The sequence below is a fragment of the Esox lucius genome, chromosome 14, assembly GCF_011004845.1.
Source record: "Esox lucius isolate fEsoLuc1 chromosome 14, fEsoLuc1.pri, whole genome shotgun sequence".
In the NCBI taxonomy this organism is placed as follows: domain Eukaryota; kingdom Metazoa; phylum Chordata; class Actinopteri; order Esociformes; family Esocidae; genus Esox; species Esox lucius.
Window position 1 is genome coordinate 23,543,027 of NC_047582.1, and position 23,146 is coordinate 23,566,172.

At 41.5% G+C, this 23,146-nt stretch overlaps 1 protein-coding gene across 2 annotated transcripts; it reads right to left on the minus strand.

Annotated features, from left to right (window-relative positions):
* Window positions 1-177: 177 nt before the first annotated feature.
* Window positions 178-22,620, minus strand: dmgdh (dimethylglycine dehydrogenase). 2 transcript variants are annotated; one of them, XM_010878109.4, is made up of 17 exons: window positions 22,261-22,620; window positions 21,569-21,737; window positions 19,524-19,622; window positions 19,231-19,395; window positions 16,954-17,158; window positions 9,983-10,077; window positions 9,731-9,884; window positions 9,445-9,643; window positions 9,152-9,321; window positions 8,768-8,921; window positions 7,174-7,339; window positions 4,562-4,692; window positions 2,040-2,257; window positions 1,761-1,918; window positions 1,569-1,628; window positions 1,209-1,343; window positions 178-1,104 (listed from the first exon to the last, which is right to left on the minus strand). In XM_010878109.4, the coding sequence occupies exons 1-17, from the start codon at window positions 22,380-22,382 to the stop codon at window positions 892-894; spliced, it is 2,613 nt and encodes an 870-aa protein (XP_010876411.2). In that variant the 5' UTR covers window positions 22,383-22,620; the 3' UTR covers window positions 178-891. The 2 variants fall into 2 exon arrangements, with proteins under 2 accessions (XP_010876411.2, XP_010876413.1); XM_010878111.3 differs by lacking the exon at window positions 21,569-21,737 and having other exon boundaries at window positions 22,261-22,342.
* Between the last annotated feature and the right edge of the window lie 526 nt (window positions 22,621-23,146).

Below are 23,146 nucleotides of genomic sequence, written 5' to 3' on the forward strand. Positions count from 1 at the left end.
TTTATTTCACTTAAATAATTTATTCAGAAGTTGTCTATTGTGATTTGTCTATTGTTGGTTACTGTTATGTTTTGTAATGGAGAGAAACGTGATACTCAAAGTCAAAATAACCAATAGTGCTCTATACTGTGAGGGAGGTGAATACTATCATTATTAAAACACACAACAACACAGAACCAAACGTGACCTTGGCTTTAATTAACCAAATAAGTATATAAACAATTTTACCCTCATAATGTAAACAGTTCCCTTTTGTTATTGCTGTATGTTAATTCATTTGTGCTGCCTTGTGCTTAGTTTATCTGCAACATGCCCACCACACTTTAAAGACTATAAGCGCAAAGCATGGTAACAGTTTATTGTTCCTTCTCCATATCATTCCAAAAGAATATCATAGCAAGTAAAGCAGCATCTCCTGTATTTAGCCCGGATTCAAGACTCCAACCAATTGTATCCTCACTGAATAATTACAGCACTACGTTATTATGTCCATAAGTCCCCATCAGAACCTAAAGCCGAGACCTTATTCATACATTCTGGGTTGCTTGAGCTGATTCCTCCTCACCCAGTGACCAAAGAGGAAAGAGGATATTTTTACATCACAGTCAAAGTCTCCATCTCAAATTCTACCATATTCTATAGTGCACTGAAAACACAGTGCACCCAATAGGAAATAGGGTGTCATTTGAGTATTGCTCATCTAACATTTTTGTTTAAAAACAGTCACTTTGTGACCCCTTCACAGCTTGCTTGGTTGGTGTCAGCCATTCCGTTTGTAGACCTGGATTCCTGGATTATCATTTGCACTGTAAGCTTACTGTCAACATCATCCTATTTGGACCCAGTTCTGGTATCCTGGTTCTCAGCAGATTCTCCTCTCGTCCACAGTTTCTAGGGACTGCTCTTGGCTTTCTTTTGAAGCCGGGTCCTAGTGGGTTCGGTGAGGACCAGAGGCTCCTGGACCACCATGGCAGGGTACTTCTTCCCCAACAGCTCCACCTCTACCCTCTGGCCAACAGAACACAGCTCCACTGGCAGGTAGGCAAATGCCAGGCTCTGCTGGGTGGTGTAGCTGTAGGCCCCAGATGTAGTATTTCCAACCACCTAGGAGCGAAACAAGGACACCGTATGGTTTCATTCTGTAGAAGGGTTGCAGGTGTGTCCCTCCTGGGTGGTGACCCGTTTCACAGGCACAGAATTCAGCTCACCTTGCCGTTGAGCCAGACCGTCTCATTGCCCTCTGGGTCAACGTTGTCCGTGTCCATGGTGATGTATGATAGCTTTCTCTTCAGACCTTTAGCTTTGATCTCCTGCAACGCTGCTTTACCAATGAAGTCTGCAGTCTAGATACAGACAGGGAGAGAGTTATTACCAGTATGTACAATGTGTTTACACATGGATTTATTTATTCAATGGTAATGCTGTGTAGAAATGTGAATAAGCAGACTGGATATGCTGGCTACACAATTTCTAAATAATCTACAGTTTTGAATAGGAATAGACCTGTTTGACTTCAAAAACTACTTTTTGAACACAGAGTGGCTGATGGGTAAATAGCAGTTGTTCACCTTATTGAGTTTGATGAAGTAGTCCAAGCCAGCTTCTAGAGGGTTGGTATCACAGTTCATCTGATGAAAGACAAAAGCATCCATCTAACATCCACAAACAACTTCAAAAGGGGAGTGTGTGTGTGTCTGTGTAGGTGTGTGTGTCTATGTCTGTGTAGGTGTGTGTGTGTGTGTGTGTGTGTATAGGTGTACCTCTGCACCCCAGCCTCTGAAGCCCTTCTCCAGCCGTAGTGATGACATGGCATAGGTACCAAAATTGTCAATGCCCATGTCCTGTCCTGCTTCCATGATAGCCTGGTATACTGTTGCCATGTCCTTCTGAGGAATGTACAGCTCCCACCCAAGCTCACCTGAAACGCAGTGAGTCAGTTCAGCTCTCAAAGCGCTCACATGCAACACATGTATCCATAAACATTTGTGAGCTTACACACACACACACACACACACACACACAGGAACACACTCACACACCTGTGTAAGATATCCTGATAGCCCGCAGGTCAATGCCAGCCAACGTAATGGGTTTGCAGTGGAGGAACTTGAAGCCGGAGTCACTCATATCTTCCTGTGTGAGTTTCTGTAGAACGTCTCTGGTCTTTGGTCCGGCCACACCCAACACCCCGATGTCGTCTGTCACGTTAGAGATGTCTACATCATACGGCCCTTCCGCTGCCTCCCTCTCGATCCACCTGGCAGCAGTCTTAGTGTTATACTCTCACAATGCTGTCAACCACTATTGGGACAATTCATTTTTTTTGTCCTTTTGGCTCAATCCTCAATAAATGTGGATTTGAAATGTCTCTGACAAGTACAGATTCACAGCTTTTAATAATTGAGTCTATTCATGTACAGGTGTCAAGTCTAGCCTTGATTCTCCTTGAGTTTGATGTATGTCAACATCAGGAGCAAAGAAGTGTCAACGAAAGTCAAGGGAGCCACTATCAGCCTGGGAAAAAAAATGATTTAAAACACAGACAAAACCTTAGCCCTACCAAAAACATCAGTTTGGTAAATCATTAAAAAAGAAGGAAAGCAGTAGTGAGTTCAGCCACCACAAACAACCTGGTAGGCTGATGAGGACATTAAAGGCTTCACTGCAGGTACAAACCCCTAGATAGCCACAAAAACAGAACAGCCAGGGTACAGTTTGCTTAAAAGTATCTAAAAAGGTATTGCTGACAGGCAAGACCAAGATTAATATGTATTTGTGATGACAAGAACATTTTGGGGAGAAATATCTGCTCAATACCTAGAGCATACCACCTCATCTGTAATATAAGGTGAAGGGGGTGTAATAATTTCACATTTATGGCTGCGCCAGTAATTGGCTCACTTTTCTTCATTAGTGATGTAATTTCTGAGAGCAGCAGAAGGAATTCTAATGTGTACAGAAACGTCTTGCTTCTCTCAATTAATTGGACCGAAAGACAGTGACCCTGAACGTACTGCCATAGAAACTATTTTTTCTGGGCCAAAAACAGTTAAGTCTTTGAATGATCAAGTCTATCTCCAATATAAATACAAACGAACATGCCTTCATTTGTTGAAGATGAGACAAAGAGAATAAATGCGTCAGAAACAACAACTGATTTAGGCTGCAGTGCATATCTGGCAGGGCAAAGTCTGAGAAGACAGGAAATATCAGGGTGCATCAGTTTGTCACACAGTTCTGTCAGTTCTTGCACATTAAGAATATACAACCCAATGCTAAACAATGGTGCTTCATTTGGACATATTAATCATACAAAACCTGTTGTGCCCTAAAACAGGAGAACGATGCATAATATGCAAGTGTTGTAAAGTCTCAATAGTGAAACCAATATGTACACAAATACCCTAAATAAAAGCTGATCTATACTTTAACCTCATAGTATGTGTTTGATTTCAAATCCAATGATTTTGAGGACAGACCCAAGAGAAGAATAAAATGCTTTTCATTTCGCACTTTCAGGAATTAAAATTCTACTAATCATTGTCTTCGGTACAGACACTTTATCTCATTCAGGTATATTAGTGTAGGGCTGTAGCAAAACCCTCATCACCCTTAGTTAAATTGGCCACCCCAGCCTGCATACAAAGCACAGCTTACGTACAGATTTCCAAAAGGTCAGTGTAATTCTGTAACCAATAGGGGGCAATATACAACTATTTTTTCATGGAGGGTGAGTAAGAGAAAGGGAGAGAGATAGAGATTCATTTGTTTTTAATGTGCTGTGTCTCTTGGAGGACAGAGCAGTGATGTTACTTTAACAGCAGCTTTGAGAGGTTTGATTACCTAATTACGTTATATTTAAACAGCAACACAAAACAGGGGGAGCGGTTAATCCAATATTCCACAGCTAAGTGCTGTTCTTGGAGAAATTCGAATTTCAATATACAAAACAACAAAATGTAACAAAGTTCAAGGCGGGCGGACATTCTATAGGCATTTACTTTTCCTGGCAAGGATATCAGGAGGGATTTCCAAAATGCCACATTTACTTTTAAATAATGGGGAGTATTGTTTTGTAAGTTTCAGTAATTTGCTTTCATTCCAATTGATTCTGTAGCCAGAAAAGTTACCAAACAGGAATCATGCTTAGTATAGCTGGAATACTAGATTGGGAGTTAGCTACAAATAGAACGTTCATTACGTGTTGACCCTTGTGATTTCCTGGTAAGACGAATGATGTGGGAATGGCTTGCCAAGGAGGCCTGTGAACATTTTCTGCAGTCTTAAACTTGAATCTGTTGGGATTTGTTACAACGGCAGGTCTGTAGATTCAGTTGGACATTACTAAATAAGGTATGGGGAAATAAAGGGTAAAAAAATATACATAATATTAATAATAAAGTTTTATTATTGTTGTCCCAGTTTGTCCCTCCATTGGTGTTAAATTGAGGCGAAAATAATTGGTGGGTAAATATTCTTGCTTAAAGCCTCTTATATTAAACTGTTATGTCATGAACTCTTCTCCAATATTACATTTCTGCAGGGTTGAATTGTCAGTTACCTGAGGTCGTGCAACTCTGACCCAGATCCTGTGATGAGGAGGAACTCTCCAGGTGCATGCTGGGTAATGGTGACCTCAGCGTAGACTCGACCAGTAGGCGTCAACATGTGACTGATGTTAGTAAGACCCAACTGACAGCAGAATGAGAAACATCAGTATAAAATCAACATGTAACAGGGCATCGAACTTTACACAGCCATCTGTGCCCAGTAGGGATACAGTGAACAAGTAAGTTGTCTATGACACGAGGCTTTTGCCTGGTCTAAAACAGTTAGTCCCTTTACTAGTAATACAGTAAAGTTGAGATATAGAAGCATTGTGAGTATTAACACAGTAACGATGGGATATAGAAGCACCATGAATAGTCATACAATAACGATGGGATATAAAAGCACTGTGAATAGTCATACAGTAAAGATGGGATATAGAAGCACTGTGAATAGTCATATGGTAAAGATGGGATATAGAAGCACAGTGAATAGTCATACGGTAAAGATGGGATATAGAAGCACAATGAGTAGTCATACAGTAAAGATGGGATATAGAAGCACAGTGAGTAGTCATACGGTAAAGATGGGATATAGAAGCACTGTGAATAGTCATACGGTAAAGATGGGATATAGAAGCACATTGAGTAGTCATATGGTAAAGATGGGATATAGAAGCACAGTGAATAGTCATACAGTAAAGATGGGATATAGAAGCACAGTGAGTAGTCATAAGGTAAAGATGGGATATAGAAGCACAGTGAGTAGTCATACAGTAAAGATGGGATATAGAAGCACAGTGAGTAGTCATACAGTAAAGATGGGATATACAAACCTGATTCCAAAAAAGTTGGGACACTGTACAATTGTGAATAAAAACAGAATGCAATGATGTGGAAGTTTCAAATTTCAATATTTTATTCAGAATACAACATAGATGACATCAAATGTTTAAACTGAGAAAATGTATCACTTTAAGGGAAAAATAAGTTGATTTTAAATTTCATGGCAGCAACACATCTCAAAAAAGTTGGGACAAGGCCATGTTTACCACTGTATGGCATCCCCTCTTCTTTTTATAACAGACTGCAAATGTCTGGGGACTGAGGAGACAAGTTGCTCAAGTTTATGAATAGGAATGTTGTCCCAATCTTGTCTAATACAGGCTTCTAGTTGCTCAACTGTCTTAGGTCTTCTTTGTTGCACCTTCCTCTTTATGATGCGCCAAATGTTTTCTATGGGTGAAAGATCTGGACTGCAGGCTGGCCATTTCAGTACCCAGATCCTTCTTCTATGCAGCCATGACATTGTAATTGATGCAGTATGTGGTCTGGCATTGTCATGTTGGAAAATGCAAGGTCTTCCCTGAAAGAGGCGATGTCTGGATGGGTGCATATGTTTTTCTAGAACTTGGATATAACTGTCAGCATTGATGGTACCTTTCCAGATGTGTAGGCTGCCCATGCCACACGCACTCATGCAACCCCATACCATCAGAGATGCAGGCTTCTGAACTGAGCACTGATAACAACTTGGGTTGTCCTTCTCCTCTTTAGTCCGGATGACATGTCGTCCCAGTTTTAAAAAATGAACTTTTTTTTAATCAGACACATTTTTATTCGTCTGACCACAGAACACTTTTCCACTTTGCCACAGTCCATTTTAAATTATCTGAGGAAACGCCTGCGCTTCTGGATCCTGTTTAGATATGGCTTCTTTTTTTAGCCGGCAACAGCGAACGGCACGGTGGATTGTGTTCACCGACAATGTTTTCTGGAAGTATTCCTGAGCCCATGTTGTGATTTCCATTACAGTATCATTCCTGTATGTGATGCAGTGCCGTCTGAGGGCCCGAAGATCACGGGCATCCAGTATGGTTTTACGGCCTTGACCTTACGCACAATTGTTCCAGATTCTCTGAATCTTTGGATGACATTATGCACTGTAGATGATGATAACTTCAAACTCTTTGCAATTTTTCTCTGAGAAACTCCTTTCTCATATTGCTCCACTATTTTTCACAGCAGCATTGGGGGAATTGGTGATCCTCTGCCCATCTTGACTTCTGAGAGACACTGCCACTCTGAGAGGCTCTTTTTATACCCAATCATGTTGCCAATTGACATAATAAGTTGCAAATTGGTCCTCCAGCTGTTCCTTATCTGTACATTTAACTTTTCCGGCCTCTTATTGCTACATGTCCCAACTTTTTTGGAATGTGTAGCTCTCATGAAATCCAAAATGAGCCAATATTTGGCATGACATTACAAAATGTCTCACTTTCAACATTCGATATGTTATCTATATTCTATTGTGAATTAAATATAAGTTTATGAGATTTGTAAATTATTCCATTCCTTTTTTACCCACAATTTGTACAGTGTCTCAACTTTCTTGGAATCAGGTTTGTAGAAGCACAGTGAGTAGTCATACAGTAAAGATGGGATATAGAAGCACAGTGAGTAGTCATACAGTAAAGATGGGATATAGAGGCACAGTGAGTAGTCATACAGTAAAGATGGGATATAGAAGCACAGTGAGTGGTCATATAGTAAAGATGGGATGTAGAGGCACAGTGAGTAGTCATACTTTGATTTGTCACATTTGAAATCGTATAATCTTTACCTTGGGCATAGTGTTGGCAAACAGTCTGTCCAGCAGCTTCTGAGAATCCTTCCCTTTAACAATGAACTTTCCAAAGGGTGTCAGATCAATGACCCCAACCTTTTCCATCACCAGCTTGCACTCCCTCCCCACTGGCCCAAACCAGTTGGTACGCCTGAAGTTGGGCCTGGGGAGGGACAGAAAGTATGGTAAAAGTATTTACTGAGACAGATTAATGTATCTAAAACTCATTCAATTTCACAGAAAGGGAGTATTTATGCTCAGTAATGAGAGTGGGGGGATATGTACTGGTTAAGAATTACTTTGTTAGTACTGGCAGCGACTAGCAAATGTTGTATCACTGAGTCCTTATACAGTAGCTGTTTGTAGTTTTACAGAAGGGAAAATATCATGGCTATTGTTTCATAAAGAAATTCCAGGTGGTGCTAAATTCTCTGAGCCAGTAAAATGCCTAGTCACTAGCTGTTATGAAGCCAACTAGATGCTAACATTGGATTGAAGTTGGCTAACTGGATCCTAACCCTGAGATTAAACAGGCCAACTGGAAACTTTCCTTGAGTTTGATAGCCCAAACCGCGCCAGCTCTTAAAACAGAAGACGATGACGTCAGAGTAATATTATAAGTCTATAAAGTGCATTGAACAGTAGCTAGGGAGGATTTATTTCCCCAGGCATTACATTTGAAGACATTTCTTTTGAAGTTTTCTCTAAATGGTTCTACTGTGCGAGGTAAAGGAACAGTTATGTAATATAAAATAATAATGCAATGTAACAATTCAATGCAGTTAGCTACTCTCTTTCAGGCTGATATATTCACAGAGCGTGAGGGAAGGGGGGAGCTTCCACTGCAAGCTATCCAGCCTTTCCCAACGTCCCCACTTCCATCCCCGAAAAAACACAAAATCCCAAAAACATTCGAACAGTCCAACATACACTAATGAACAGCTGTACCGGGACCAAACCCCAGTGCTAAACAGACAGAGTTTGGTTAGAAATTCATCAGGGCCTTCTCAAAAACAGGATGCTATGAGTTTCAGGCTCAAGGGATTGTGATGTACCAGCCAGGCATACAACTGCCAAATGTCTTGAAATTGCATTAGACTTGAAATATGGTACATGTAGATATACATGCTATAACACCTCACTGCCAACTTCCTTCAGTACTGTCCACTGACATCCAGTCCAGGTGACTGACCTGTAATAGTAGTAATAGCTGTTTGTAATACTAGTTGTTAGAAGTAGTAGTAGTTGTAGTTAGTATTAGATAGTTGTAATTGCAGTTAGTAGTAATAGTCGTGGTAACAGTAACTGAGGCTCTGCGTGTCAGATAACAACACATAATTACACAGTAGATTGTGGGAACTGGTTGCTTTAACCGCTACGTTAATGGTGTGTCAGATAAACACACTGATTTAGAATGACTGGGATCTGTTTATGGTATGATATTATGATTATGCAGTGGAACCAAGGCGCTCTGCGAATTAGACAAAGGACGTTTACTGAAAAAAACTAAAGGATGTTTAACACTCAGTGGACATGTGATAGTGTCATACTTTGTTTGATTCATTGACTGGGTTACTTGTAACTTACTTACTTGTAACCGACCTCGTCTCCAGACTTATAGAACCAGTGAGGCTGTTCCCAACCGGCATGGAAGCCCATGGAAGCTTTCCCCTTGAGCAGCTCATACACACCACTGGTCCTCTGGGTCGGACGGCCTGCAAAACGCTCCTCTTTGGGGTGCCCCACTGAGAGGAGAGGGAGAAAGAGAGAGAGAGAGAGAGAGAGAGAGTAAGAAGGGAAATAGAGGGGGCAGAGAGAAAAGGTGGCAGAAAACCTTGAAATCAATAAATAAAACATGAATTCTCCACATTCTTACTTCAGCCAGGGGAGGAACAAATCACACTGACTGAAAGCCTACCAACACTCGTTCTGTGCCCAGACTCTACCACAGAACTAATGCCGGAGTATTGCTCACCCACGTTGTTGAAACCATAAGACTCTCTGGCCTTGGCACACATGTAGGGCACTGTGGTCCATTTGCCGTAGCGGTTTGGGTCACACTCGATGAGGTCGAAGGGGGGTTCGCCTGTGATAATCCAATCACTGAGGAACTTCCCGATGCCACCAGCGTGGATCACTCCATACCTGTGACAGACAGGCCAAAGGAATAAGGTGTTTTAGCTATTATATATCGTTTTCCCCCCACAGTATACTGAGTGGGGGGAACTGACCCTAAGGACATAGAGCAATTCAAAGTTTCCTCTTCACCCAAAGCCGATGGCAGTCCAATAGTTGCGTGCTGCCTGGTGTGGGCCAACCATGGGCAGGAGGTCGGGGGTGTAGGTGATTGGTCCGGACACCACGTTGATGATGTCAGCGTTCTTCAGTACAGGCACCATCTCCATGGCCATCTCCACATGTTCCATGATACGGTCCAGGTCTGACTCAAACAGCTCCTTACCGAAACCTGGGACACACAGAGACAGGTGTACAATATAGAGGTGTGTGTGTGTGTGTGTGTGTGTGAGTGAGAGATAGAGATCAACATACAGACCTGGTGGTACTCCATCTCTGACCCAGGAGTCTTGCAGTACCATTTTGTCTTCTTTCTCGTAGGGTCCAAACAGCAGTCCATCTCTCTCCTGTCTCAGGTAGTATGAGCCCTCTAGGTCCCTGATCACCGGAAGCTCTGTCTTGAGAGCCTTCACCTAGTGACAACAAACATAATTATGTATTCCAGTGTCGCTGACTAAACAATAAAAGCTTAATGACAGCTTGAAACATTGAAATACAAGTAAATTATTACCTCAGGAACTGTTGCTGTGACAACATACTGGTGATGGATAGGAATAGTGGGGTGCTCAAAGCCAATCAGCTGGCCTACTTCTCGGGCCCAGAACCCTTTTGACCAAAGAACAGTAACATCACTCTCTGGAAACGTGTACTGAGGAATTTGGGAAGACTAGGAAGCAGGTACCACGCAAACACAGACAGAAGGGTCTAAACAGCCATCACTGGACCTGCCTCTGTCTTGACTACATGACCAAACATGACCAAACATGCTTAAGAACAGAGCATCAAACACATGAGAAGGCCTATGCGGACAAGTCAGGTGTTTAAGACATGAAGCCACTGCTTCCCAGGAAATGGGATACAACCTTGATACAACAGGGGCCAATCACACTGACCTATTGTTACGTTGTCTTGATATAACAGGGGCCAATCACACTGACCTGTTGTTACGTTGTCTTGATACAACAGGGGCCAATCACACTGACCTGTTGTTACGTTGTCTTGATACAACAGGGGCCAATCACACTGACCTGTTGTTACGTTGTCTTGATACAACAGGGGCCAATCACACTGACCTATTGTTACGTTGTCTTGATATAACAGGGGCCAATCACACTGACCTGTTGTTACGTTGTCTTGATACAACAGGGGCCAATCACACTGACCTATTGTTACGTTGTCTTGATATAACAGGGGCCAATCACACTGGCCTGTTGTTACGTTGTCTTGATACAACAGGGGCCAATCACACTGACCTATTGTTACGTTGTCTTGATATAACAGGGGCCAATCACACTGGCCTGTTGTTACATTGTCTTGGTGGCAACCACATGCTGACAAATATTTTTCCCTCACCCAGTACACCTCAGTGTGTTAAAAAGGATCCACTTATTTTCTATTTTATTACACTTCATTACTCAGAATTTATTTTAAAATATATAAAATATATCTGAAATACATTAGCAGCATATTTTCAGTGTACAAAAATGCCATTTCCAAATCTGTATTATAAGCATTTTGTCTGAATTCATGCGACACACTCATGTTGTGATGGTATGGCGCACGCCCACTATTTTCCCGGGGTGTTGTCCCGGACCACACCAGCAACGTTCACCCCAGGTTAAGGCCCGCCACATAAACACTAGTTAGTTAGAAGAGACTGTTTGTCTGTGGCTTTAGAACCATGGCTCCACAACTAACACATAGATAGACTACCAGCTGACTCACTTCAGAGAAAATGTTTAGTCAGATTCACTGGATAGATTGTTATTTCTGATATAGTCATCAAAGGCTTCATTTTCATAGAAACACTGTGGGTATAGAAAGACACCACCCTCTTTGGTCTTATCTGACCACAGCACCTTTGGTCACTTGGCCTAGGAATCTACAATGAGTTTTTGGCAAAGCTCAAACTAGACTTGATGTTGCCTTTTTTATTTTGTGTGTGTGTTTTTGTTCTTACCACCCTCCCATAGAGGCCAGATTTGGTGTTTGTGATATTGTCATCACATGCACACATTGACCATAAAGGCCTGCAGCTATTAAGAAGAAAAACAGAGCAGTCATAGCCACTATGTTCCCAGGATCAAAGATACACCCCTAAAACAAAACACTACAGTACCTGTGTCACCAGACAATGACAAATGCAAACACAAATCAATAAATAATGTCCAAGAATAAAGTGTGCATGTGACTGTAATCTAACATGGTTGGATAGCATGGAGGAGGCCATTTCTCCAGAAAGCCCACTTTGGGTTTCTGTTTGAAATATACCAAAAAACATTCTCCAGGTTCTGTAGCCATATATGTCAAAACGCTATGTCAAAATTGCTAAGGGACAGTGAAAGCCATAGCAAAAGAGATGGGATATTTTCTAAAACGTGTAACCGCTTGAAATCATTCTGTTCTCGAAACGCATCTTACTCTTTCACCAGCAAGCTGAGCTAGTCAGGAAAGGAGGAGCCACCAGTGCTGATGAGAAAACACGACAGTCAGACAGCTTAGAACAAAGCTGCCCTGAAAGCCTTCGTAGACCTTTTCCAGCAGAAGTGCCAGCAGTGTTTGGAAGTGGATGCTACTGAAACATCTTCAGCAACAGTGTTGGAACACTTCCCTACAGTGTTTGGAAGGTGATGCTACCGTAACATCTTCAGCAACAGTGTTGGAACACCTCCCTACAGTGTTTGGAAGGTGATGCTACCGTAACATCTTCAGCAACAGTGTTGGAACACCTCCCTACAGTGTTTGGAAGGTGATGCTACCGTAACATCTTCAGCAACAGTGTTGGAACACCTCCCTACAGTGTTTGGAAGGTGATGCTACCGTAACATCTTCAGCAACAGTGTTGGAACACTTCCCTACAGTGTTTGGAAGGTGATGCTACCGTAACATCTTCAGCAACAGTGTTGGAACACCTCCCTACAGTGTTTGGAAGGTGATGCTACCGTAACATCTTCAGCAACAGTGTTGGAACACCTCCCTACAGTGTTTGGAAGGTGATGCTACCGTAACATCTTCAGCAACAGTGTTGGAACACCTCCCTACAGTGTTTGGAAGGTGATGCTACCGTAACATCTTCAGCAACAGTGTTGGAACACCTCCCTACAGTGTTTGGAAGGTGATGCTACCGTAACATCTTCAGCAACAGGAGAACACTTCCCCAGAGTGGACAGTTGAATTGAAGCTAAACCTGATAACAACAAATTCATTCTCAAGACTTTCCGTTAAGTACGAATAAGAAAAGAAAAGAAAAGAGAATGAGATGTGAGCATGTGAGCTGTGGTCTCCCCAACAGGTGTAAGCCTGAACTGGTCTTGAAAGGCTGCCTGCAGAGTGTTTTCACTGTTCAGGCAAAGACCCTACAAGAGCACATGTAACATTCATCTGAAAAGGGAACCATACCAGCGTGTTAATGTGATTGGAAGATAGCTGTTAACATCAAATCAGGATCAAATCCTCTCTCTCTCTCTCTCTGTGTGTGTGTGTGTGTGTGTATACACGCAGGTGAGGGAAATTTCAAAGTCTGAGTCACATTGGCCAGATGCAAGTGGCTTTTAGTGCTGTCACAAAGGCAGATGGCTGTTGTGAATAAAATGTTGTGTATTGTCACTGTTTAGCATGTTCAACAGGTGGGATAGTCTCACACACACACACACACGCCAAACTCTCTAAGGAGCCAAGGTTATGTAGTGGGTGTTGGGAGATATGCCAGGACAGACAAGGCCAGAGCTGTGGCTAGACAACATGGCAGATACACAGATGGACAGTTGGGCAAGCAAGCAAAAGAAGAACAATACAGCATCTGTGGTCACTCTACTTGAGAGATTATTATTCCCTTCACCCAGCCAAACAGAACAAACAGGATTCAGCCCTAGTTTGAAAGCCTGGGTGAACCTTTTACTGGGGTGTCATTGGCCTGCTCTGCCTTAGGCTCCATTAGTACTGCAGGGCACAGAGCCAACAGGATGAAAACCGATGCTTCAGGGGACACATTTCAAGAACCCTGATGCCTGACAGTGGTTTGTCATTAGTCAACATGCTGAATAGAGGAGAAGGTGTAGAGGTTTTTAAAGACGGGGCAGCTACACACAAAAGCCACAGGTAAACATGCTTCCTGCAGAATTTTATTTCAACCCTGGAACAGCTGATCCTGGGTACCACGGTTTGTTGAATCAGGTGTGTTAGAACGGGTTTGTAGGGAAAGCAACTCCCCGCACACCATGTTACTCTGTATTATAACTCTGCAGGACGATGGGGTGTGATGGGGTTAGTGTAGGTTTTGAGGGAGGGAGAGATGGAATGGGGTTAGTGTAGGAGCTAAGGGAGGTAGGGCAGGAGAGATGGAATGGGGTTAGTGTAGGAGTTAAGGGAGGTAGGGAGGGAGAGATGGAATGGGGTTAGTGTAGGAGCTAAGGGAGGTAGGGAGGGAGAGATGGAATGGGGTAAGTGTAGGAGTTAAGGGAGGTAGGGAAGGAGAGATGGAATGGGGTTAGTGTAGGAGTTAAGGGAGGTAGGGAAGGAGAGATGGAATGGGGTGAGTGTAGGAGTAAAGAAAAAAGGAGAGATGGAATGAGGTGAGTGTGGGAGTTAAGGAAGGGAGAGAAGGAGAAACTGAAGTCGTTGAGAATTGCTGAAGCAGCATTTCAGTATCTGCTTTCACAGAGTTATTTTCGAGCACAAATGATATACCTTACTCTACTGTGCATGTCACAGGGTTAACCCCCAACGCCGCCACTCAACATACCGCAAGAGAGACTATATGGCATGAGGGTTTAACTGAGATTGGTGTTATATAATTAAGTAATAAGAACAATATATTGCCAATATACCATGGCTAATAGCTGTTCTTAAGGCCAGAGTACACCTCAGTCACATGGCACATTGAACCATTTCTCATGCGCAGTTGAACGCAGTGTGCTCGCATACTTCTAATCTTTTGCTTCAAAAAACTAGTTGGGAAGAGGGGGAGGGCAGTAATATTTCCCTGGCACAAAGCGAGGATCTTCTACCATAATCCCCCCTGCAGAAAAACAGATCAAATTCACACAGTCCATGCAGATGTGGAAGTATAAATGAATCACAGACTGCAAGGATACAGTGGTACGCTCTGGTAAATTGACAATACACCACAAACCCCCAAAATGCCTTATTGCTATTATGAACCAATTTCTAACAAAATTAGAACTGTAAAAAGTTTAAATGTCATACTTGCAGTATACATTCTCCACTGCATATACCACTGCTTTCAGCCAATCAGCATTCAGCATTCGAACCACCCAGTTCACAATTAAATATATCCTTCCAATTGTATGTATAGAGAGGGAAAATTCTATCGAAGTGGGCTTTGCTGGAACACATTTTGCTTCACCAAGGAACATCCTCATTATCATTCCAGGGTTAGTCTCAAACAGCCAAACAAAGCTTTGAAAAAGTTTTTTTACTCAACCACAAACCACAGTAGTAAAATAAAGCTGAGATACTTCACTAATTCAAGGAGTGGATTTAAATGGTTTAGTAGCTACTGTTTGAGTACAACCAAGAATGTTCTGATAAACAGAAGCCAAAACTGAACACCCAGATATACCCTGTGCATCAGTGTTTTTGTGTTTGTCCGCTAAGTGCATAGATAGCAACTTAAACAATCACCAGGCAAATTCCCACTCCAGGGCATGTATGCACTGTGCTATTTTTCCTTCATTGCACATCTATACATTCCACTTGTAATACACATATACTTAACACTTGTAAATGCTTGTACATTTCCTGCCCTCCTCTATTTGCACTTCTGGTTAGATGCTAACAGCATCTAGTTGTTCCTGTACTTGTACTGTTCAGTGACAATAAAGATGAATCTAATCTAATTCTACTATACCATATGGAGAAGGTATAAATTACTGCATTGGTCAAATTCTTTAAACACAGTGTCCAGTGGGGTTTTCAAATAACAGCAACCCTTTCACTGAGCTATGGGACGTTTCCACTGTCTGCCTGACTAAGGGGATTCATTTGGCCCAAGCAGCCATGTTTCACTATCAGTGTTGATGGTTTGCAAAGGACAAAGCTGTTATGCTCTCATCTGCAGTGAGTTATTCAGTAACACATACACAACCCACACAAACGCACAAACACACCAGACCCAAACAAACACCCCCACAGGGCAGGTGAATGTAATGATTTTCTTGATGGCGTTCAGCACCAACCTACTGTCTGTTCATCAGCTGCTGTATGAACAGTGTAGCCTGATGCATCCTGTTGCATTAGAAAACAGCTAATAATGCCTGTCTTGATTGTGTTGTAGCTACATTGATCCCACAATGCTGCCATTCAAGCACTAGGCATTCTAGTATTTACTATGAAACTTAGTAAATGTATCCGGTTTTCATGAAAAGTTAAAATACACCAACTAATTAAATCAAGTAGAGTTGACAAAACGTATAAAAATTCTAGGATATTCAAATACATAAAGTGTGAGGTAGGTAATTACGAATGAATGAGAAGAAAAGGCTCACAGAAATGTTCTTCTCCAAGACAAACATTTTATCTGGCACCAAAGCATTATATATCCTCAGAAGAGGCGTACGCCAGCTGCTGCTGTGTGATAGGCTAAAACCAGAACGGTTGGCCTGTTTGGATAGGCTGATGAAGGAACAGGGGCCAGGAAAGACCCACAATATTAATGGCTTTAGCAAAGCTAAGGCAAACTTACAGCGTGCTATACTCCTCTCCTTTTCCAGAGACTCAAAGAAAGGAGAGCACAAACTGCTTAAGCAGCTGCAAAGAGCCAGTTATGCAGGGAAGTCTAATAGTGGAGACATGGCAACACAGTGCTAACAGCATTCCAACAGGCATCTCTGTCAATCTACTACATTGAAAGAGAACCCAAACGCATTAGGCTTAAACTTTCTGTATTGTACACAGACAAACATCTCAAGCTACAAACTACAACCAAACTATTCCAATATAGGGTGCTGTGATGTGGCAGATCTAAAATAAGCTCTGGACAGTGTTAAAGTTTTATCTACAAAACTATTACTGCAGGAATTTTGTAAGTGTAACAGAACGTTATTTTGTAAACTACTGGCCTATATTGGCCTAAATTATCAATCAATTTATTTGTGACCAAAAAATGCACAGGGGTGGTTCTAACAAATGTTACTATTGGCCAACAAATATCAGCACTGTTGTTTGGCTTGATGACCCATTGGTATCGGCCAGCTGGCTTGGAATGGAACATGAGTATGGCCACTCCTAATCTATCAGCTGTGTTTATGCCCCCTATACACCTTAAAAAATCCCTTTTACGCACAGCAAAATCTGTGTTTGGACGCAAAATAATATGCACTTCAGGCGTTAGACCACTGTATGGTACATAAGAATACTAGCAGAGTATAATAGCAGTAAGAATATATGAGATCTACACAGAATGGACCTTCCTGGAAATGACTTCAGATACTTAATAAGAAGAAGAAAGAAGAAAACATTAACCTGTGGCGTTGACTATGCGGTTAGCTCTGATAGTTCCATGTGGGGTCTGGACATCCCACTTTCCGTCCCTGGTGGGGGTGAGTCCAGAGACCAGGGCTGGGTTGTAGATCTGAGCTCCGTACATACGGGCTCCAGCAGCCAGGGCCATGGTCAGGGAGTAGGGGTCAATATGGCCGTCTCCCGGATTATAAAGACCTGCAAGCACCTGGGAAAGATGGATATTAAAGTGGAACAAACAGCCTTTTTACTACTTTCCAGATATAAAGCAAACAGACAAATATTCATTAACTAAATGTCTGAAAAATCAAGTGGAGAGTTTAAGCCACAAAACTAACTTTAAGTAAAACATGGTTGGCAAACCAATTGTTGCTGTTCAATACATGATTCATATCCTTCATCTACATATTGCTTGATAGTCTAATAAATATTGTTTAGGTTATAAATCAAAGACCGGTAACATTGTTTACTGTCTCCAGACATTGGGTATAAACTGTTTCAGTTTCAATACCACCATTAACTTCTGTTAAAAAGCTGTTTGTGCAAATACAGTTAAGCTAGGCAGGGCAGTACACATTAATGAGTTTGACAACTTGCTGCTTTGTAGCAGTGTGGTTTCACTCATTGCCATGTTGTTGGGCAGGTTGCTAAAAAAATAATAAAATCCACTTCTGAATCAGTGGAATTTCCTTTATGACATATGGGGGGGGGGGGGGTGAGACTTCCCATTTGTTGTAGAATGGATCTTAGACCAATGTCTTATTTACAGCAACAACCTGGGAGCAATTACGGTAACTGCCCTGCTTGGAGAAAGAATGAGAGATGTTGTACTTTTCTAGCTCTGGGATTTGATCTAGCAAACTCTTGGTCACTGGACAGATGCTTTAACCATTATGCTAGGTTAGGCGGCTGTCACTGAAATGTCTTACAGACTCTTTTCAGATTTACATTTAAATGTTAATAATTAGGACCTACGCTGTGATCCTGAGTAGGGCTGTCATGACATTAGCACATATAATGTATCCATTTATAGGCACAACAACATGTATATTTTGAATATTTAAGATTTCTATTCAGACTCCCTATATTCCCATTTCTACATTATTTGAAATAGTTTCTTGTCACTATTGTCATGTATATTTTGTATTTACTGTTATTATAATTTTTTTTATATATTCCGTAATTACTACGCAGATGTCGTGTGCCATGTCACAAGAATTTCATTGTTCAGAATGACTCATGTTATTCGGTGCACCTGACAAATTAAATACTTTGACTTTGATATCAGATTGAATTGTGAAAAACTGCTGTCCCCTCACAAAGGCAACAAGGTTTTGGTCGTATGTCCTCATACCATTCTGCGAAAGTGTCCTTCTTTTGACAAGCCCACCACTGGCATGCGTGGCTAACATCTGACCACAGCACCTGGTTGTAATCTATGTGCCAACGCTGTTTAGCAAACTCCAGGCACTTTCATTTGTTGATGGCTCTCTTTAACGGCAAACCTTCCAAATATAGTTTTGGCGAGGTGCTGGAGTCTAATGGTAGATTTGGAGAATGGTGACCTCAAGATCCAACCAGGTTTTGTAACTCTTCAACTGTGGCTCTTGTATTCTTCTTTGATTTGTGAACCATCATGCATTTCCGCATGCTGTTAGATGACGAATGGATTTGAAATCTTAATTATACTCCAGTGAAACAGGAAGCCATGGAAGCCCACAATACAAATACTTAAGGACATTGAAACTATACTATGAAAGTAAACTTGCATGTTTGTGAGGAGCCATAGAGGAAAAGATGTTTAAAGGTTCTGAAGCCACACAGTACTTCCACCCTAGGCTCCTTCACCTGGTCCCAGATCTGGTTGTGTTATCTTGCCTACTTCTGTGGGAATTTTTCTTTTAAAGTGAAGATTATGTTGAAATTTTAGTTTTCTATATGTAACTACTATTAAATGATTACTATTCGATTTGGTTCATAAGAATTCCTAGAGGTGCTGTTTTTACAATATGATCTAAATTAAAAGGTTAGATTACTATCAATTGTTTAAATGATAAGCTGATGAACTGATAGCCTTTTATGGTAATAATTGCTAAGAGATCCAATAATTCTGGAGGGCACCGTATGCTAAAATGATTGCCAATAATAGCTAGAATTAATTCAGAAAATCTATTATGAACTTCCTACATACTTGCATAAGCAAGGTATTTTTCATCTGGGCCCAGAACCACAGTCAAAGCAGTGAATATAGATACATATCTGTAGCATTCCGATCCCAACCTTGTCCATGTTGAGCAGGGGGAACAGCTCTTGGATCTTCTCAGGGGTGATGAGCCACTGTGGAGTGGGGTGCCAGTGTGTCCTGGTCATCTGGTACTTCAGCTCATCCACTCTGACCGGGGTAGAGGCAATACGGATACTACCAGGTTGGTGGAAACCAACCGCCTAGACACACAAACACAGAGAAAATGGAGGTGTGAACAGACTTCGATATGAATCCAGAAACACAGACAGACAGACACAGACCACACACACTGGGTACCATGCTGCGGTGTTGGGGTTTTATGGCCTACCTGACCGGTCTCAGCCTCCAGGCTCTCATACAGCTTGATGCTATGGTAGTGGACCTTCTTCAGGTTGATACCAGGGTGATAGTATGTGGTCAGACCAGCCTAGATCAGACAACATGGACACTTAGAGGGGAAGGCATGGCAGGTACCAAAATAAAGAAAACAATTCAGTAACCAAGGACTACAAAGTATATTAAAAGCACTTGCCTACACACAGGTGTGAATTAAAAACCCCTCATTCTTAGGGTCATGTATACAAATTTTGGGTAGGCTCAGTTGTACTTTACTTTTGGTAGCATGGGTAGCAGAACAGACCTCAGTGAAAGGGGGGTGACTGTTGTGGCATGTTTGACAGGAACATCAGGGAAAACTTCTTAAACATCAGATGTTTCTCTACGCTCCGTTGCATCTCAGTCACCAGATCTCTTTTCGGCCATCATCAAAAATGCAGAATCATTGAAGTTGTTTGTGGTAGCCCAAGACTCTAACACATGCTATGTCCCTGTTGGCCATGGCAACCCTGATAACACTTCATGTACTCAACTGTAAGGTTGGGTACTGGCACTGATCTTCCAATTCGATTCCGATTCGAGTTTGATTACATTTTTATACAGTGATAATTACAATACTAAAATTGCTTATAAGAGAGATTCTCTGAGAATAAAGGCTATGAACTGCTGCAGGGAACCCTCTATCTTATATGACACGGTTGGTTACTAAAGATTAATGTTAAACACGGACAACCAGGACCAAAACATAACATTCAATTGCTTTTTATTTAAACAAATCTAAATACCCAAAATATTATATATATTTTACAAAATATAAATTACTACAAATAAAAAGTACCTAATTTATAAACTACCATGAAATAATGGTAAATTAACATACAGTACTGTACAAACGTCTTATGCCATCTGAGAAAAGTGTTTAAAGCAATTTGTCTGGGCAGTAAGTCTTTATTTCAAAGTAAAGTAAGCTGTATCTTTCAGCACGATGCTTACCCCAACACCTTAAAAGATTTACTGATTGAACACTAACATTATTAGGTTGGCCACATCCGAGCCCTGACCTCAACAAAACTGAAGTCAAAAGACGAGATATGGCCATTGTCAATCCTAAAAGAAGCTTGGAAAAAAATACATGACAAATTGGTGAGTCCAGATGTGCAAAAGTGATATAGACTTATCCAAATAGTTTCATGCCATTAATTGCTGCCATCAACCAAATATTGTCAAAAGGGGGTGAATACTTATGTAATCAAATATGTTCTGTTTTAAATTGGTAATTGATTTAGAATAATTTGCAGATTACATTTTTTCACTTTGACCTTTGTGACATTTTTCATGTTGACCAGTGGCAACTCCTCCTAATTAAATCAATTCTGATAGTTGCAAACACAATAAAGTGTGGAAAAGTACAAGGGGGTGAATAATTTTCAGGGCAACTTTGTTATATTAGTCTACTAGCAGGAGAAATTTGGCCTCCTGAAAATGGGACGACATTACGACTATGTGGTGTAACCGGAACAGGATAGTGTTGGTTGGAACAGGATGGTAGGATATTGTAGAGAGAGAATAAGGTCATCAGATCCACTGCAGAACTATCGGCTAGTTGGTTGACCGCAGCTGTCTGACAGCTACCATAACTTAGATCTTCTTACATGCATTCATCTACTACTTGGGAAGCTCCTTCTGCTAAGTTGTCCATCTGATATTGCTCTGTACTATCTTTGGTTGGGTTTTTTTTCTGTTTGTGTGCGCCTGGTTGTTCCCACCCAGACTAATGGAAACCCCCAGAAACCATCTGTTGCTACTAGACAGTTGTGTTTTCCATCATATGTTTGAAATGTTTAAGTCATTATGCGGATTCTGGTATCCAAAGCAACTGACGGTTACATAACTAGTTGGAACAACCACACAAACCAGTAATAGTAAGAACATTTTACACAATGAAGTAGTTATCAGCAATCGGTCATTGTTAAAAGGAAAAAAGTACATGCATAAGGTTTTGTCATCTTGGATCTGTTTGATCTCTTGTTAACCTACAGCATGCCAGGTGGATCCAGCAGTAAGTTCAGATTTTTCAAGCAGCACAACATCATTCTGTCCAGCCTTGGCAAGGTGATAGGCTATACTGACACCCACACAGCCCCCTCCAATGATCACCGTCTCCGCTGTGTCCTTCCACCTCTTACCCAGGACTGTGGTGCTTTCACTGAGAACCGGGAAGTAGTAAAAGAGAGATGGATATATTCAATACAAATTTTTTATATTCACTGATTTGAATGCATTTCAATGTCTTGCCCCCTCAGCTCATTCACACACGCGCACACGCACACGAAAACGCACACACACTCTCACTCTTCCCATACCCGGAGGGAAATAGAACACATGTCGGCATGAGATCAGACAGCCTGGCATAACGTAGGCTGCAGATATTATAGTTTATTGTTTGACACAGCATAAAGAAGAAAGGCGAAGCTACTAGGGCCAGAAGAACATCATCGTCTGGTCAGCAGCGAAGTCATGCGACTCGGGAAAACCGAATTACACAATTTTGGGGCTGTGAACTAACATAACAATATTACGCTATCAAAGAGCACTTATCCATGACACATCTGTAGTCTGCACAAATTATCCCAAGCGGGACATCTGAAAGCTTTACTATGCGATACCAGAAATACTAAATGGTAACTTGATTTGTTTACTTCAGCACAAAAGTGCACGAGTTCGCTTACCCATTTTCCACAAGTTTCTGCGAAGTGCAACTTAGGGCACGCAGTGGAAGAAGCGCAGTACGGCAATATGCGGATAAATCTCTCCGGAGGTGAGTGTTAATTGCGTAAAATAACCTAGACATCTTTTAAACACGTGAATAAACATCAAAACATATCAGAACCACCTCAAGCAAATCCGGCACCACAATCTCCTGCAAGGCTATATACAACTGTGCATCAACAGATAGGTGGACACGCCCCCTTCCGCACGGATCCCACACAGCACAGTGACAGTTTCAGCCTTCCGAAAAGCTGGTAATTTGAGGAAAAACTAGATTTCACTGGAAACCACCCGCAGTTGATGACCGTTCAGAACTATTTGTCCGAGACGCAGCTCGTTTTGTTCCGAGTTCATTTATTGTTTGAGCGCAACAAGTTGCTACCCAGATCCTCCAAAAATCGCTTAGATTAAGGTTTTAGATACTGAAAGGTGAGCCCGTGGCCGAAGTAGGTCACAGGTCTGAGGAGAAAAGCCCCTTACCTGCAAGATCAAATTAATTATAAAAAGTACTTAATAAAACGAATGAGGAAGAATATGTGATATTTGTGATATTTTGTTTTTGTGACAAGGTCTGTCATCTAATGGCTATGTAGACACTGCTTGAATTGCATAACATAAGTAAACATCAAGTGCCCATTGAGTACTGACCAGGCAAAATTGTACATAGCCTACACATTAACCAGGGCCAGTGGCCTAATAACACATTAATATGGATGAAGAACTGGAGTTACTCTGCGCAACACACTGGATAAGAAAAAGACAAGACTTGAATATTGGATTCCTTTATGGCTAAAAATCACTTCAAAGTAGACTATAGACATGATAATATTTCCAACTCAATTGATT